This window comes from Schistocerca piceifrons, chromosome 4 (assembly GCF_021461385.2).
Source record: "Schistocerca piceifrons isolate TAMUIC-IGC-003096 chromosome 4, iqSchPice1.1, whole genome shotgun sequence".
NCBI lineage: Eukaryota > Metazoa > Arthropoda > Insecta > Orthoptera > Acrididae > Schistocerca > Schistocerca piceifrons.
The window spans coordinates 186,506,227-186,526,149 of NC_060141.1; the positions used below are offsets into that span (position 1 = coordinate 186,506,227).

At 39.3% G+C, this 19,923-nt stretch overlaps 1 protein-coding gene across 2 annotated transcripts in view; it reads left to right on the plus strand.

The window, feature by feature from the left end:
- Positions 1 to 7,558: 7,558 nt before the first annotated feature.
- Positions 7,559 to 19,923, plus strand: part of LOC124795132 (protein-cysteine N-palmitoyltransferase Rasp) — a 174,729-nt gene continuing 162,364 nt past the window's right edge. The window contains exons 1-2 of one of the 2 annotated variants that reach the window (XM_047259008.1): positions 7,559 to 7,765; positions 13,618 to 13,793. In XM_047259008.1, coding sequence (XP_047114964.1) covers positions 7,666 to 7,765; positions 13,618 to 13,793 — 276 coding nt within the window. In that variant the 5' untranslated portion in view covers positions 7,559 to 7,665. The remainder of the gene's footprint in view (positions 7,766 to 13,617; positions 13,794 to 19,923) is intronic. The other variant, XM_047259009.1, reaches the window with a different exon arrangement.

Consider the following 19,923-nt stretch of genomic DNA (forward strand, 5'->3'; position numbering starts at 1 on the left):
TGCACGCTCGTCTCCTGGCATCCACACACAGCCGTTCTGGACTCTTGGAGATGAGAGAGGTGCCGCCGTGACTGCCTAGCCATCAGTCGATCAATTTAATTATGGGAGATAATCGTCCAGCGCAAACACTCGCCATATTGAATTTTCTCAAATCTCCATGCAAAAATCTGAGAATACTGGTAACACATGCGATCGCGAAGGCAGCCCATCGCATACTGAGTATTAATTTGTTATTCCCCCTTCCAGAGACCTCCACGAGCGCGGATGCAAGCTACATTTTTTGTGGCCACACACCCGCCTAGTCACCCTACAGCTGCAGGGCAGCAAACACTAATCTCCGACAAAGCATCAGCACTGGCTAATTCTGCCACGCACCCAGACACCAACAGCAGACGTCCTAGAAAACCAGTAACATATTTATCAGTACAATGACAACAAAATATTATAATTGCCGCAGTCTGACAACGACAAAGTGACAGAAATGGTTCCTTGTGACAACTGTGGCTCTGGAAAAATCAGTTTCCTATGTAAATTTATAACTTCCTTAAGACTGCACATTATTTTTCACGTAAAATCTCTCATACTCCTTACAGCTATTGAAGTGTCGAAGTTGCGATTTTTCACGTCAAATCCATACCTCCCTTACGGCGGACATAGCCCGACCCACGTCATTTTTCTTTCGGAACACTGACCACAACAACTTTACACTCCCCACAGTATAACACTTACGATTATCATTGAAAGGTGTAAAACGTCAGCAAAATTATAGTATGTCCACGCTTGCACACACCGGCTAGGTCTCTCGATTCTCCTCAGTTCTAAGAAATTACTTAACATTTAGGTCTCCCAGCCAATCAGATTCGAGAACAGATAACAGGTATTTTCAGTCATCGCTTCTGGAAAGTGCTGCACCCCATCAAGACTCTCTGAAATAAGTGTTGTAAAGCACAGGCGTCCAGCACTACGCGATAATCAACAGCGCTCACGTGGATGAAACGATTGGAAAGACAGCACTCATATGGATTGATGTATCCTAATAAACTCGCAGTCAAAATGGTTCAAATGGCTCTGAGCACTATGCGACTTAACTTCTGAGGTCATCAGTCGCCTAGAACTTAGAACTAATTAAACCTAACTAACCTAAGGACATCACACACATCCATGCCTGGGGCAGGATTCGAACCTGCGACCGTAGCGGGCGCACGGCTCCAGACTGTAGCGCCTAGAACCGCAGGGCCACTTCGGCCGCCAAAACTCGCAGTCGATAGCTCAACAAAGACTGTTTGAGGACCTGCTTAGAAGAGCTGATGAGAGGACGTTCTGTGTATCCGTGATGTTACAACCATATTTCCTGCCCTCTTTGTAGAGTGTAGCAAATCCATGTGAACCCTTGCATTGGTGATTAAGACATGAATCTATCAGCACTTACTGTCAGATTATATTCATCAAGGCGTGAAAATCACAATTTCCCACGTCAAATCAATCCTCCCCTTATGGCTTTATATACATAATTTATTACAGGAACAGTAGCCTGATTACTTCCCACATACGTTTGCTGATTTGTCAGAACAGTATTCACAGTAACATTACGTTCCAACAGCGTACTACTCCCGACAAATAGCGTGATTACCATTTATAGGTGTATAGCGTATGGAAAACTACGGTACGTCCACACACACACACACCAGCTGGGTGTCGTTTAACATGGCCTACCGTAGCTTCTCAGTAGCAAAACCGTCCAGCCACATCGTCATTCCTCGACATATTTGTCGAGGAATAAAGGATGTAATTACAATTAAAAGTCCTCACATCTTTTTTATGTTGCTTACGTTGTTTCACAATAGTTGGCGATTGTCAGAGCAGGAAGAACTGACGCGCTTAATGTAGAAAGAGTGACGTTTCATCCCCACGAGATGTCTCGATTGTGTCACTTCCACGAAATTATTTAACATAAAGATCTTCCAGCCGATCATAATCGAGAACAGACTGTAGATATTGTGCTCTTGGGATGTCATAAATAAATGATCAGGGTTGGCTCTGAGCACTATGCGACTTAACTTCTGAGGTCATCAGTCGTCTAGAACTTGGAACTAATTAAACCTAACTAACCTAAGGACATCACACACATCCATGCCCGAGGCAGGATTCGAACCTGCGACCGTAGCGGTCGCTCGGCTCCAGACTGTAGCGCCTAGAACCGCACGGCCACTCCGGCTGGATAAATGATCAGTCCCCAGATTTCACCACGAGTGAAGCATCATCATACACTGATGTGACAGATTCTGGCTATTGGTGTTTTACCACTCGCACTCTACCCTTGCGGTGTCACTGGAATTATCTACGGTTCAATGGATGCTGCAGGTGTCGGAGTCCAGTAAAACAATGAACTCACTCTGCGATACTGTTGTTGATGACGGACAACCAAACTGCCGAGGTCGGAGCACTATAACAATAATTTATGTCGTATTCTCCTTCAGTTTTACGTACTTCACATGAATTGCGCAATTTTACCAGGTTTTCCCGTAATTTCAAAGCATTTCACCTGATTACTTGACTTCCAAACCACTGCTCTCGACGAATTATCTCGGCAACAAAACTCCTCATCGCGTTGATCTCGTGGTGCTATCAGCCAATGACTTCACAGCATGGTTCTGAGTTTCTGTATCATTGCTAACGCACCACCCGAATTGTTGTTCAATTTTTCCAGACGCCTCCCAATTTCCGCTGACAGCGGTCCCATAAAAACCGTCTTTCCACCACCGCTGGAGACGAAAGAGTGGCTCGGCTCTGCGAAAGTCAACGTATCAGGAATTTACAGTATCGTCTGCAAATGTGGTCAACAATACATGGGCAAATGCAGCGATGTATTCTAAACACTGCGAGGAACATATCTGGCATGTGCGTCAGGAGCAGATGGAGAAATCGGCGATAGCAGAACATAGCATCAAGAAGTCCATACATTGGACTTTGAGAACACCAAGTGCTCTGCCGAGCCACTGGCTATTGGGACAATGTCATAAAAGGGTCCATCAAAATTTGGATTCACGAGAATATTGTAAACAGAGACCAGCTGAGTGCGGTATGCAATACAGGACCGGAATGCTCTGACAGAGACGCAAGCGGCGAGCACGCTACCCCCACCACCGCTACTTCATCCCCCCCCCCCCCTCCACCACACACCGCCCTGCGGCCTCACTGCACTCCGCCTCCCTGTGCTAGATGGGGGGGGGGGGGGGGGCGCACACCGCAGATACAAGTAGTATGGTATCTGCGAAACTCGACACTTCGCCAGAAATGATGAGTACGTCACTTGTTGAAATATGGCGGTTTGATAATATTACCACCTGGATGGAAACTCAAGAGATTTTCATCAACTGTACATGCCAGGAAAGTCTACATTCACATATGTGGTTCAAAACGCTGCACATAACGACAGGATTCTTCTGTGGTTCATACCTCAGATTTGTTGGTAACATAAATATAAGATCAAGTGTTCTAGATTGCTCTTGGACTAGGACCTTCTGTATACTCAACAGAAGGGTCGTCTTAGAGTAACTATACCACAGCACAGTGTAAAAGTATGAACATTACATGGAGCAAATTGGGTGGTTCTTTTTGCATTTGAAGTAGTCTATGGTGGCCCTTAAGGGTTTCTGAAGGCACCAATAGTTCAAGGGGGCTCTTTATAAAACCACCAAAAAATTTTTTGCAATTTGTTCGCATCAAAACCGAGCCGCAGATTCCAAGATGGTTATGTACAGCAAACGGATGTGATTTTTATGGTATATTTGCAGTGTTAAATCCAGCCTAGTCGTCAATTATGGGATGTCTAGGAAACCTGCTTCCTCAGATCTATAGACAAACAATTCAAACAAATCGTGTTATGAGTTTTATTACAAAATGAAAAAATACAATACTTAACTTCGTGTTATACAGATGTGTTGCAAGCAAAGGGCGACAGACAAAATAAGAAATCTCTTCAGTACAACAGTTCCCAAGTCCATGTTGCATAAAAAGTACAAACAAGTGATTAGAATTGACACTTCCATCCGAGTTGCTGCTAGTCTTGAAGCTGCTGTAGAACTGGCCGTGACCAGTCGGGCGCGGCGCTTATGTCCTCTTCACATAGGGGCCACTGCTGTTGCATTGTTGTACTGGAGAGGGGTTGGTCAGCGTACAGTAGGCTGATGTCTTCTCAAAGCCCTCTCTGCTCTACCGTTCCCGACTGACATGCTGGCACATGACTCTACGCCATAAAATGTAGGATCCCAATCTCGAACAACCTTGGAATGTTTTGATATCTTTACCCGTTTTGGAGATACAGAGGTTCAAAGTCACCCTTCCTATACATGTAAAACCCCGTGTGAGGCGGAAATGTAGTTTTATAAAGTGAAGTGACATGGAGAAATATGCCATAAAATGTCTCCGTTATCATCAGAAGGGTTCTGGGAACCCTATGTTGTATTATTGAAGCACATGCAAAATTTTTGTGCACGTAAAATCTGGTCTGAGGTGTAAAATCAGTACTGTGTTGTATTGTATAGTATGTTAACCGGGGACCTAGAAACGATGGAGAGGCTCCATCCCCGTTGCAGCTGCAGTAGTCGACAACCCCAAGATGACTACCACAGTCCACTTCACCCCTCCGCTGCCCCACACCGAACCCAGGGTTATTGTGTGGTTCGGCCCCTGGTGGACCCCCCCCCCCCCCCCCAGGGAACATCTCACACCAGACGAGTATAACCCCTATGTTTGCATGGTAGAGTAATGGTGGTGTACGCGAGTGTGGAGAACTTGTTTGCGCAGCAATAGTCGACATAGTGTAGCTTAGACAGAATTAGGGGAACCGCCTGCATTCGCCAAGGCAGATGGAAAACCACCTAAAAACCATCACAGGCTGGCTGGCTCACCGGACCTCAACATAAGTCCGCCGGGCAGATTCGTGCCAGGGACCAGGCAGTCCTTTCCAGTCCGGAAGGCCGTGCGTTAGACCGCTTGGCTAACAGGGCGGACAGTATTGTGTTACTTCAGTTTTACATAAGTAAACTATCAACATTTTACTGAGCCATACAGTTCTTTTCACATGAGTAACATATCCTAGTATGGCAGGGAAAAGAAGGGAACAAGTGGAAAGATGCTCCTATTGGAGCACAAAAAAGGCGACTATGCTCCTGTTTAAAGGACTCTGATAGAAAATTGGGATATCAGCTGCCTCATTCCACCATATTCAGAACTTTTAAAAAAATTCCCGAAAAGTTTAACATGCAAATATATTCGAACTTTTTTGAGCTGGGAGAGAAGGAGACAGTGGCTGTAGGAAAGAGACGGAAAAGTAGCATATTCTGGACATTAGGAAACAGTGGTTGTGATATAGGAAGAGTGATGGAGGCAACAGCAGTATGAGAGAAAGAGAGGAGCACAGTGGCAGCAGAACGTAGTTGACAAGTCACAGAACAGTGCTAGGAAAAGAGTGTAGGATGCTGTGCCAGTGGCAGAGAAATGAAGAGAAGAAGAAAATAAAAGTGGGTGAGAGCCAGTGATAATGCGAGACAGAGTCTGTTACAATGACAGGGAGGAAGAGAGAGATCGTTACAGTGAGAAGAGACAGCAGCAGTGGGAATGAATGAACGATAGTAGCAGTAAGAGAGAGCAAGAGGAGACAGTGAGTGTGAGAGGAGGCAGTGGTAGTAGGAAAGAACGAATGACACAGTGGCTGAGGGCAGGAGACAGTGACAGACACAAAGAGGTAATGACAATGAGTTGTGGTGAATAAGTGAGTGAGAGTGGGCAAGTGGGAGTGGATGTGTACAAGCGACTAACAGCGATGGACTAGTGAGTGTGAGCGAGTTGCAGTTAGGGGAGCTTGTGGGAGTGAGAGGTGCTGTAAGTGTTCTCATTTTAGGCAGACAACTGAACTTTTGATGATATGTGAAATTCAAAGTTTAATTATGAAACATATTTGTAATACTAATTAGTTATAAAGTTTGATGGTTAATCAATCCAGCTTAATGTTTTCTGTGTTTTAGTGTAATTTCCCAGTCTTCACACCAATTTCTTATAAGTTATTAGCTGTTGTTTGTTGTGCACGTTATATACAGCCACAACCTTGTTGCATAGCTAGAAACACAGTGTAACATAACAGTCGCGACACTCACTGCTGCAAAAGTTGTTACCGTTTGACAGATGGAGCGACACTAGCACTCCAAGTGGCGAGTAAGGTGAACATCAGACGTGTCGTGAGGATAATGTTTGTTTTGCATCCATTTCTTACGTAATTAACGAAATATTTGAGTTATTTTCTTGTCTCCAAGGGTTTGTGTAGTATCAGAAGGCGTATATGTTTCTAAAAATGATTCTAAGATAAGCGCAAGTATGGACAAAAACCATGAATCCAATGGCAAGCTGCAACACGTTCGTGAAGAAACACTTGTGACGTTGGATAGAATTGCAGCTTATCTCGTTGATATCAAAAGAATATATACACACAGATTCACACATAAGAAGCACAGACATGTACCTCTATATGCAAAAGCAATCGACAGCTCATTAATCGTTCTGTAGGCCTACTGTGTTTGTCATTGTCGCCTGTTGCCACAAGTACGACCTTCATCTTTATATTATTCTAAGTGGGACAAGCAACTGGCAAATAGTGGGTGAAATACGTTGAAAACATTATAATGATTTGATTACATTACATTTCACGCAAAACCAAATGTTTGAATAATTTTCAAACAATCTGTCAGTGAACAAGGTGCTAACAAAATTATGTCATCACAAGAAGGAAGCCAGGAAAATTATGTGACTAACAACAGAAGTGAATGAAATACGTAACAAACATTACGATTTTGCAAGACACGAATAACTGCACTTAATCTAACCACTTCATCGTCATAGCAGGTCTGTGTTGACGATTCACACGAATCTGGCACTGATACATGGAGAGTTGAACTGGCTGCTTCTGTGTCAAAGGACTGTTTTACAACTTTAGGTGGAACATCGAATCTTTGTGGCAGTTTCTTGTTCATCGTCAGTTGAGGTGGTTTATTTGGGATGTCAAACAGTGTGGGTACTGCACTCCACACGAGTTTATTATTGTCTGCGCTCATGAACTGGTTTTGTTCGAAATGTAGCGAACAAAACTTAATATTATTATACAGGTAAACTGGGTCTTTTTTCATAAGGTCTTCTCGTCTGCTATTAACTAGCCATTTTCTGCTCCTACATGCAGTTTGCAAGTGAATTCCGACGATACGGGGCGCTGCTGGCGCGGTAGGCAACGAAATTGAGGCGAAGTGTCGCGACTGTTATGTTAGACTGTGATAGTACTTCATAATAAAGTGCGGCTCAAAGCTGATGTTTTCTTTTGGAAATGCAGTAACACTACTGGTACATTTCAAAGCCCAAATTTAATTCGCAAACACGGAGAAAACTTCAACGAAAGCTTCCAACTCCACCAAGATGACTGGACGATTTACGTTTTTGTATTGCCGTTCATGTTAACAAGTTGGCAGAAATGCTGTTGAATATCTGTAATGATATGTGTCAGTAAGTTGGCGAAAATGGTGACATGAGTGGTGGGGGGAGTGCTACAGGGTGTGTCTTTTCAAATGTTTGTTGACGAGGTTCGAGTTAGCGTGCGACGTGAAGTAACAACTATATGCTGCAATGTGTGCAGACCTAAACAAAGTAGAAATATTGACCTATGCGGTGGTGTGGCTGTCGGGTATTTTGACGGCGGTTTATAGTGTGTTACTAAAAAGAGAATGTGAGTAATAATCATTTGTAGTCCCGGGCACTTGTTATGGTCTCATATGTGTGAAGTGACGTTTACATTTTTAAGTTAATGCAGTAAATAATATATAAAGACAATGCACATTTGTACTTAGTATTGGAATTTGTTGAGTAACCGGCACGACTGAAATATTTTATCCAGTATGTATAGAAACTAAAAGGGATCCAGTGAATACCACAGCGAGCCATCGGTGCATTCTTCCGAGTAGTCCGTTTTTGCCGTCTGCGATGTTTTTTTGTAGGGACCGATGACCTTAGCAGTTGAGTCCCATAAGATTTCACACACATTTGAACATTTTTTTTATGTTTTTATGACTCTCTCTCTCTCTCTCTCTCTCTCTCTCTCTCTCTCTCTCTCTCTCTCTCTCTCAAATAAATTTACGTTGCTGATGGAAGCTTTACGTTTTAGTTTTATCTTTTCAAGTTTTTAATCTGCTCCAAGCTTTTAATAACAAGAACCTCAGTCACCGTAAAACATCATTCCCTGTGCAGATACCGTTCGTTTGTGGATGTTTGTTGTGCTAATGTTGTGTTGTATTGAACTGGCCAATAATATTATAGTAACTTCAGATTATTAGCCTGTCGTTAGACTATTTGCATGCCAATTTCCATGGCCTCTAACTCGATAATCTGTTACTATTAAATCTGCCATAAAACCCAGAGTGTGGGAGTGTCTTCTTTCTTGGTAAGTTGTTGAGTCTTTGATCGTTTATTTTTGTGGAAGCAAACTGTATTTTACCATTAGGTATTTCATGTAGAGTATAGCATTTTTATATGTTTTACACTGTTTTATGTTAGTAAGTTTTTAATGTTTTCTGTTAAATTTGGTACATTTGTGGAGTGACTGCATGAACTGTGTTCATTGAGGATATCTGAATAAAAATAATGTAATATTGGTACAATAGTTCACTGAAAAAAATGCAATCTACTAATTTATTGACAACCAGTTCTTTTAACATTTTATAAATTACATGTAACCAGTTTGCCCACCAAAACACTTGTTATAGATATGTTTAATTGGAATAGTTCTGTTTGTAATTTTTCCTGTTTAACATTCCAAATGTGAAACACCACATGTCTGGGGGTGAATTTTACTTAATGCTAGTTGTTACCACCTTCAAATTATATGCTGCTCGGCAGATGAATGGCCATTGTGGCTTACCATGTTCTTATCAGTAGCTGTAACACTCGAAAAGCTGTGTTCTTGCTTCAGACGAGCATTGAGCTAATTAATTATGGCTCTAGGCTTGTGGAAACTGTCAAAGTGGAACCTTTGTTTTATCGCTACAATTCAAATTCCTAGTAAGTTTCCTGAATATGGTTAGTCACGATAAAGCATTAACACCTGGAAGGGCATGGCCGGACCAATTGTGTGTCAGCTAAAGTATATTTACTCCCATCTAGATTAGGACAGCCATAGATATTCTTTCATTCATGTAAAGTAGTCTGTGCCCAATTATGATCAGTTTTGAAGATCTGATCTTGATTTCATCTTTCTTTTTCTGGTGTGCACAGAGATTATTTGACCGCTTACAAATTTGGTAATAGAATCATTAAAACACAAAGGAAATAATTATTTTTTCTTCGTGGATCAGAGGAAATTCATTAGCCTTTTGGTCAAAAGCATACCAAAGTATATTGTGTTATTTACAAATACAAATGTTTTATTCCACCTTTGAGCATATTTACATGCAGTTGGTATCGCCAGTATTAATACATTAATAATAATATAAACTTCGACATGACAAATTTTATTAACTACAATGTTATAATCCAAGATGGATACAATACATATTAGTATAAATGTCAATAAAACAAGAAGTTTCCTAACACATTAATTAAAAGATAAATGAACTATGTAGTTCAGTGAATGACAAATAAATAATCGAACGCATAATTAACAATAAGTACATGAAACAGTAATAAAAAAGACTAGTTTTAAATTTATTTTCTGGCACTGTGTAGGCATTTTCAGGTAATTTGTTGAAGTTGAGAGGACCAGGATACATGTAACTGTTAAGTGTCTTTGCAAGCTTAGCATATGGCATATTAATTGTATGTCCATTTCTTATGTTATGGTCATGAACTGTTCCCGTTAAGTCAAATTTGCTTAGATCCTCTACAATGCAGACGAGGCAGTTGTAAATATATAGGCCAGGCACTGTCATTATATTTAGTTTCTTAAAATAATCTCAACATGTTTCATATGGGCTAAGTCCTGCTATGCACCTTATAACTTTCTTTTGCCATTTAAACACTAATTTTGAGCCTACGGAATTGCCCCATAATAGTATTCCACAATTCAGGTGCGAATGTAAGAATGCAAAATATGCATATAACAGAAGTTCTTTACTGACATTGCTCCTCAACTTGTATAGCAGATATGACATGTTAAAATTACCACATAACTTCCATGTGTGGGTATCCCAGCTGAGCTTTTGATCTATATGCAATCCTAATAATTTTACTGTTTGGTTGTCATGACTGGGAGCATTCAGACTGAATACAATAGCTTCAGTTTTACTATCATTCTTCTGCAGTAAATTTGCCTCAAAACAAGTAGTGCACCTCTCAATTGCCACTGCCATGCTATGTTGCTCATTTTCAAGGTTGGTATCACGTGATGAGTGTTGTCGTCAACATATAGCACTGCATCACATGATACAACTGCAGGTAATTCATTTATATAAGTAATGAAAAGGAAAGGCCCAGGACCAGATCATTTACAAGTGGGAGACACCTTAACTAGCTGTTTTCTATTGCCCAAGTAAGGCTGCATTAGGCATAGAGCATTCTGTCTCACTCCATAGTGGTAGAGCATTTTTATGAGAATATTGTGGGAGACCATATCAAAAGCTTTCCTGAGGTCCAACAGTGTTGCACAGATAATATTTTTATTTTCAAAAGAATTTTATATTTTTGCTACCACATTCTGAAGTGTTTTGACTGTGGAAAGACTGGATCTGAAACCATACCGTGAGGAGGTAAGTATATCATTATGTTCAAAATATTGACTCGTCTGTTTATGCCTGCCGTATTCTATTATGTTTGATATTATGGGTATAAGTGATATTGGTTGATAGTAAACTGGAGATGCTGTATCTCCTTTATTATGTACTGGTTTAACTACAGATAATTTTTAACATTCTGGATAATTACCTTGATTTAAAATTTTGTTGATTATTTTAGTCAGTGGCTTTACAGTTTGATTTCTTGTATATTGAATAACATAATTTGAGAGACCATAGTAATCCTGTGCTGTAGAATTACTGAGCTTAGTTATTAATTCATTGACCATCTTTTCTGTTAAATGAGTCCAGTGAAAACTGTCTGTCTGCTTACTGTTCATTTCTGACAGCAGTGCCTCTGCCTTACTCACATCCTCCATTATGCTGCTGTTGTCTGACAGATGACTGACGAAATGTGCATTTAAAATATCAGGTAGATTTGGTGTCTGGTATACTTTATCATCGCAGTTTATTTCTTTTGTAATAATTCCCCATGCAGTTTTGCATTTATTCACTGAGTTCAGTATATATGTATTATTTGCTTTGCACTTAGCTGCCTTGATTTCAGGCCTGTGTAACTTTCTCACTTTCGTGTACATTTCCTTGTCAGCATTATTGTGCTTGGACCTATCATGATAGAGTAGTATTATGATCCTCATTCTACTTAGATGTGGGGTGTACTATCTTTTTAGATTTTGTGGTTTGGTGTAACAGTTTTGCTTTGATATTTTCTTGCAGCTTTTAGGACAACATGCTTTCAAAATTTTGTTAACATTTCTAGAAATTTGTTGGTAGATTCATTTGCACCTGTGGTGTTTATTTTATCCCATTTTATTAAATTCAATTGACTTACCAACTTGTTCAGCTTTGATTCTTTAATTGGTCCTATAATTTTTGTACAGTCTGTGGAAGTTTTAGTTGTTTTACTGTCCAGAGTTTCTCTGAGCCAGAGTGTCTCTCATGATATGAAATGCCTAGCTTGATTGTGTCGAATTGTGTTTCGGTTAGATGAAAATTACATATGCTGTCAAGACATGCTCCCTGTTTTGTGGATTTGTCATTTATGCAAGTTAAGGGATCTTAATGTGTTTAGAAAATGATCAAATTTCTGTTCTTAAGACTAATGTCTGTATTGATATCACCAAAATATTTGTATTCTGTAATCTTTGTGTTTCATTAACAAGAGTATCAGTTTCTCCAGAAGCTCCACAGACAGATCTCCATTGTGTGGGTGGTTTTCTTTTTTTTCTTTTTTTTTTTTTTGGGGGGGGGGGGGGGGTTATACTGAGGCTATAATAATTTCCTGTTTTGGCAACATTATGGCTGCAGCTTCAAATGTTGGTTTTATGCACAGTCTACTTACATATATAATTTCATAAATTACGTTCACACTATTTTTAACATATACAGATACACCACCCTGTTTAATACTTGTACTGTAGCTGGTTGCCAATTCATATCCAAATGGTACACTTAATTTTAGTTCCTCATTGTTAAGCCAGGGTTCATTTATTGAAATCGTAGTGCAGTTTAAGTTTTCCAGGCAAGACTGAAGTTCATTAAGTTTGTTCTTAAGAGACTGCACATTAATATACCTGTATAAGATCATTACACTTGTACTTATACTGTGGTTTTCCTCTTTGATTACTCAGTTGCATCATCTTCGTCCTCCTGAATTCCTGGAGGCATTGCTTCCTCCAAGTGTGTAATTCTGGTAAAATGTTCATGAATAATGTATTGCTGTTGCTTTTCCTGCCTCTTGAGTCAGCAAGTCTACAAAGTTTTTTTTTTGTTCCACTTCATCACATTCGTCAGTGGACCCATCCTCATTATTGGGAAGTGAAAGCAGATACCTCAGTATCTCTTCTTCTTGTCATTCCCATCATTTCTAAAACAAAACAGGGAGAAGAAATTCAGGAAAGCTAGGCTTGTTTGCTGGTTGTTTGATGTAAAAAAAATAAATTATAAATTTCCAACCAGTGTAATTTAAGTTCTTGTCTTCAAATGTGACGCTGCAGCACACCTATAGAACTTCGTTGTTTCAGAACATGTTCTCACTAGAAGAAAGGAAATAATCACAAAAACACATACAACACAGAAATGTTCCAAAAAACAGACTATAACTCAAAAGTGAGTTTCTTTAACCTCACTGGTTGTATAATGCAGACTGTTATTAGAGTAATTTATCACCGAGTGTGTGTACCAAACAGTGTATGTATCTACCAAATAATGTGACAAGGCAAGGAATGTCTTCTCTCACTATATATTTTGTGGAAACCAGAGCAGAATGCCAGAAAACATGAAAATGCCATTATACAAAATGTCTGTGGTATCGCCATAAAAATACTGTGAATATGCATGTGTTGAGGTGTCATACAATGACCCGGAGAGCTTCAAGTACCTAGTAAAGCTAACAGAGGGCAAAAACATACTGAATTTGGACATTGCTGTCCCTGTGGGCTCAGTTAAATTAATCTGTAGGTGGGATGTGTATTCACTCTGTTCAGAAAAGTATGAAGTGAATTCAATTTTTGGCCTATGCTACAGATCAGTCTGTCAGCAACCCTACATTGTGTGTGTTTACTAACTTGAAAATAGAAGGAAATTAAGTATGGAGTAGGATTGTATATTTTATTTATAATGAGCCAGAAACAGTGGAAAAACAATTACAGAAAAACAACAAATTCTTCATTTAAACCAATATCTACAAGTATTCAATTTGACTATCGCACACCAACGTCTGACTGTAAGATGAAAAATTTTATTATTTTTGTTGTAAATTGCATTTTGTGTTGCATCTAATGTTAAACTTTTACAGTCATCAGGAAGAAGTCAGCAGACATATACTTTGAGCCAGGGTGGAGTATTGTCAGTACCGAGAAGGATGTAACAGATTTTGAGTGGGAAATCTGGTTGTCATTCATGGCACTTGTTTCTCCGTGGATTGTTGCACATCTCATTGGCTCATGGCTTATAAGATTAGCTCGAAACCAGGTAAAAAAGAAGTTCCCCCCACATGAAGGTAGTATGTATCTATAAACATAATTTTGGAGATCGGGCAAAAATTTGATGTGGCTATATTCTCATTTAGTTGATTATAAATTTTAGGTTTTAAACTTTTTTGACACTGAAGTCTGAATTTTTTTTTTTCTGTGATACACAAAGCAGCATATATTTCAGTTGTTCACAAATATGATACTAGGACAGTATTGAATCAGATTCATTTGTAATGTTGTTTTAGGTATCTGATAACTCATTTAATCATAAATGCAAGGAAATCAGAGCAATATTTAATACTTTTTTATACAAAGTTCTGTTGAAAAAGCTGGGTGGGATGTGGTGATACCACAGTTTTATTCAGGATAGGCACACTTCATTTGTTTAACAAGGAAAATGTCCCAACAGCTGTCTGATTTTAGAATTTATTTGATTTTATTTTCACAACAGTTCTGGCAATCCAGCATGCCATCTTCAGGCCCCATGTGCACCTCATGTATGGAAATTCAAACATGTTGATTTTGGCATACTGGAGCCAACAATATCTGGATGTTGTGAATTCATATTTAAAGTCTTCCTTTGAAGACTTGACAACAACTTTTTCGGTGATTTTCTTTGTTAAATGATTTACCAGCCACTGTCCCGTGTCCACAATGTATCAACACACACACACTGTTTACTTTTATATTATGGGCTACTAACTACTGTAGTGTATGGATGAATATGTGAAACCAGCATTTTTTGTTTAATCTCTATTATCTCGAACTTCTCTCAGCAAACTGAACACTCACTTGTGATTTAAGATTGCAACTGCTCGCTCTTCACTTTGATGCACAATATTTCATTAGTTGTGTGCCCTAATGTGTAATATTATACTTATCATGATATGTGATATGTAAGTTAGGGTAATGGTCTTCGAATCTTCTGTGAATCCTAATTTTCAGAAACTGAAAATTACTCCTATGTATCACAGATAAAACTTTATGTTAATTATTTATTATTTTGCTGTTAAGCAAAGTTTTCAGTAGCCTTTTTAAAATTGATAAGGATTCCCCCCTCCATGAACCATGGACCTTGCTGTTGGTGGCGAGGCTTCCGTGCCTCAGTGATGTAGATAGTCATACCGTAGGTGCAACCATAACTGAGGGGTATCTGTTGAGAGGCCAGACAAACTTGTAGTTCCTAAAGAGGGGCAGCAGCCTTTTCAGTAGTTGCAGGGGCAACAGTCTGGATGATTGACTGATCTGGCCTTGTAACAGTAACCGAAACTGCCTTGCTGTGCTGGTACTGCGAACAGCTGAAATCTAGGGAAACCACAACTGTAATTTTTCATGAAGGCATGCGGCTTTACTGTATGGTTAAATGATGATGGCGTCCTCTAGGGTAAAATATGCCGGAGGTAAAATAGTCCCCCATTCCGATCTCTGGGCGGGGACTACTCAGGAGGATGTCGTTATCAGGAGAAAGAAAACTGGCGTTCTACGGATCAGTGTGTGGAATGTCAGATCGCTTAATTGGGCAGGTGGGTTAGAAAATTTAAAAAGAGAAATGGATAGGTTGAAGTTAGATATATTGGGAATTAGTGAAGTTTGGTGGCAGGAGGAACAAGACTTTTGGTCAGGTGAATACAGGGCTATAAATACAAAATCAAATAGGGGTAATGCAGAAATAGGTTTAATGATGAATAAAAAAATAGGAATGCGGTTAAGCTACGACACACAGCATAGTGAACCCATTATTTTGGCCAGGATAGACATGAAGCCCACACCTACCACAGTAGTACAAGTTTATACGTCAACTAGCTCCGCAAATGGTGAAGAGATTGATGAAATGTATGATGAGATAAAAGAAATTATTCAGATAGTGAAGGGTGACGAAAATTTAATAGTCATGGGTGACTGGAATTTGAGAGTATGAAAAGGGAGAGAAGGAAACTTAGTAGGTGAATATGGAATGGGGGTAAGGAATGAAAGAGGAAGCCACCTGGTAGAATTTTGGACAGACTATAACTTAATCATATCTAACACTTGCTTTAAGAATCATGAAAGAAGGTTGTATACATGCAAGAGGCCTGGAGATACTGGAAGATTTCATACAGATTATACAATGGTGAGACAGAGATCTAGGAACCAGGTTTTAAATTGTAAGACATTTCCAGGGGTACATGTGGACTCTGACCACAATCTATTGGTTATGAACTGTAGATTAAAACTGAAGAAACTGCAAAAAGGTGGGAATTTAAGGAGATGGGACCTGGATAAACTGAAAGAACCAGAGGTTGTACAGAGTTTCAGGGAGAGCATAAGGGAACAATTAACAGGAATGGGGGAAAGAAATACAGTAGAAGAAGAATGGGTAGCTTTGAGGGATGAACTAGTGAAGGCATCAGAGGATAAAGTAGATAAAAAGACAAGGGCTAGTAGAAATCCTTGGGTAACAGAAGCTATATTGAATTTAATTGATGAAAGGAGAAAATATAAAAATGCAGCAAATCAAACAGGCAAAAAGAAATACAAGCGCCTCAAAAAAGAGATCGACAGGAAGTCCATAATGGCTAAGCAGGGATGGCTAGAGGTCAAATGTAAGGATGTAGAGGCATATCTCACTAGGGGTAAGATAGATACTGCCTACAGGAAAATTAAAGAGACCTTTGGAGAGAGGAGAACCATTTGTATGAATATAAATAGCTCAGATGGAAACCCAGTTCTAAGCAAAGAAGGGAAAGCAGAAAGGTGGAAGGAGTATATAGAGGGTCTATACAAGGGCGATGTACTTCAGGACAATATTATGAAAATGGAAGAGGATGTAGATGAAGATGAAATGGGAGATACGATACTGCGTGAAGAGTTTGACAGAGCACTGAAAGACCTGAGTCGAAACAAGGCCCCCGGAGTAGACAATATTCCATTGGAACTACTGACTGCCGTGGGAGAGCCAGTCCTGACAAAACTCTACCATCTGGTGAGCAAGATGTATGAAACAGGCGAAATACCCTCAGACTTAAAGAAGAATATAATAATTCCAATCCCAAAGAAAGAAGGTGTTGACAGGTGTGAAAATTATCGAACTATCAATTTAATTAGTCACAGCTGCAAAATACTAACACGAATTCTTTACAGACGAATGGAAAAACTAGTAGAAGCCAACCTCGGGGAAGATCAGTTTGGATTCCATAGAAATGTTGGATCATGTGAGGCAATACTGACCCTACGACTTATCTTAGAAGAAACATTAAGGAAAGGCAAACCTATGTTTCTAGCATTTGTAGACTTAGAGAAAGCTTTTGACAATGTTGATTGGAATACTCTCTTTCAGGTTCTGAAAGTGGCAAGTATAAAATACTGGGAGTGAAAGGCTATTTACCATTCGTACGGAAAGCAGGTGGCAGTTACAAGAGTCAAGGGGCATGAAAGGGAAGCAGTGGTTGGGAAGGGAGTGAGACAGGGTTGTAGCCTCTCCCCGATGTTATTCAATCTGTATATTGAGCAAGCAGTAAAGAAAACGAAAGGGAAATCCGGAGTAGGAATTAAAATCCATGGAGAAGAAATAAAAACTTTGAGGTTCGCCAATGACATAGTAATTCTGTCAGAGACAGCAAAGGACTTGGAAGAGCAGTTGAACGGAATGAACAGTGTCTTGAAAGGAGGATATAAGATGAAAGTTAACAAAAGCAAAACAAGGATAATGGAATGTAGTCGAATTAAATTGGGTGATGCTGAGGGAATTAGATCAGAAAATGAGGCACTTACAGTAGTAAAGGAGTTTTGCTATTTGGGGAGCTAAACAACTGATGATGGTCAAAGTAGAAAGGATGTAAAATGTAGACTGGCAATGGCAAGGAAAGCGTTTCTGAAGAAGAGAAATTTATTAGCATCCAGTATAGATTTAACTGTGAGGAAGTCGTTTCTGAAAGTATTTGTATGGAGTGTAGCCATGTATGGAAGTGAAAGATGGACAATAAATAGTTTAGACAAGAAGAGAACAGAAGCTTCCGAAATGTGGTGCTTCAGAAGAATGCTGATGATTGGATGGGTAGATAACATAACTAATGAGGAGGTATTGAGTAGAATTGGGGAGAAGAGGAATTTGTGGCACAACTTGACTAGAAGAAGGGATTGGTTGGTAGGACATGTTCTGAGGCATCATGGGATCACCATTTAGTATTGGAGGGCAGCAGAGAGGGTAAAAATCACAGAGATCGACCAAAAGATGAATACACTAAGTAGATTCAGAAGTTGCGGTAGGTACTGGGAGATGAAGAAGCTTGCACAGGATAGAGTAGCATGGAGAGCTGCATCAAACCAGTCTCTCGACTGAAGACCACAACAACAAGGATTGCCGATATCTGTACAGCTATTTGTTATGTCTTAGGAAGCTTGCACTTCTGTTATTCACCTTTCACATTATAATATTTGGTGGGTTGGTATCATACATATTTATAATCAATATTTTGTGATTATTACATGCTTTGATTTACTGCTGGTATTGTTTCCAAATGTAGCATAACTGATTCACTTGACAGAAACCATTAAATTAAGTGCTTTGTGTCACACATTACTCAGTGTTCTTCATTAAATGCATACTTCTTTCAGGTGTGTGTGTGTGTGTGTGTGTGTGTGTGTGTGTGTGTGTGTGTGTGTGTGTGTGTGTGTGTGTGTGTGTGTCTTTTTGAACAAGAGTGGTCGTGTTACTGTTTGCCATTTACAGACTTCCTCTGTAATATCTTCAAGTAGCTTTATGCACAGTCTTGAGTGTACAGTTGAGCAATATTGCCCGTCTCAGGTTCTGTGTCTATGAATTGTTCAGACCGCGGTTTTATGTATCTTCTTTAAAAACATTAAGAACAAAGACAATTAAATAGCACCAACTTCTCCTGTGTTTTTTATTTGATTTCTCTCATTCGTTCTTAATTATTTAACATGAAGACACACAGCACGATATTCCACTATAGAATTTCCTGTTTGTGGTGTGGCTTCTGGTGAGTCTCAGCATAAAACATTATTACTGGGAGGTACCTCTGATCTGGGGTTCGAGTGACCTGCCTTTCCTTTGTAATTTTCTCCAGCCTATCCCTCTGCTTCCCGATGAAAGTAAGTATACATTTCAAAAGCTAGGAAGTATATCACTCATATTTTATGTGAATCCATTGACACAACTTCCCATTTAGCCTTGTCACATTCGTACATTAAGTTTTAGATACAAGATGAACATAACTGAATGATGTATTTTGTAAGTTGTAGAACTGTTAAAGCATGGAACGATTTCCATATTTTATACTTACTTTTAAGAATTCGAAGGAGATAATGACTGTTGATATTGATTGTACATCATTTTTTGCTGTAGGTAGTATTGGGGTGGCTGTTGTTATATGTTGCATGTCATTAAAAATAATTTTCTCATAACCAAAGGTTTTGATAGTTTTAATTTACTTATAATTTCTTCACTTCTAACTTCTTCATTACACAACTGCACTCACAACTGCCAGCTTCTTTTAGAAAGCAGAAAAAGTAATAGTTCTAGGTGCATCCCTTCATGGCTGATCATGACATTAACAGGATAATATTTCAAAGGCATTGTAATGGCTTAAGAAACAACGGTGTTAAATATCTCTGTTTCATGAGGATGCCGATATGTGTATTTGATGAGCTAATGAAAATCTCCAGATATGAACTAAAGAAAAAAACACTATTTTAACAAAAGTAACCTCACTGTAAGAAAAGATTTTCATGGTTTAATGTAACAATCTGTCTAAGCAGTAGTTAATTATTTGTTGTTTGAAGTGATATTTACCATTTTAGTTGTAGTTTAGCAGTGGCCGCACAACGTTCCCCTCCAAGCGTATTTAATGTAATACCTGATCAAATTGGCACATCAACTATTGTTGAATGGAAAAACTAAAACAACTGTGGACAGGAGGCTTAAAAGAAATACTGGTAAGGGCTACATTGGTATACCCTTCCCCATGGAGAAACTAGATGGAACTTTTCACTCTATGAAGAACAATAAAACTGTAGGCCTAGATGGCCTAAGACCACAGCAAATTACAATGTTTGAGCCAATAACAAAGCAATGGATCTTAAATTTAATGAAGACCATCATTTCAAAATTACAGATCCTTAAGATCTGG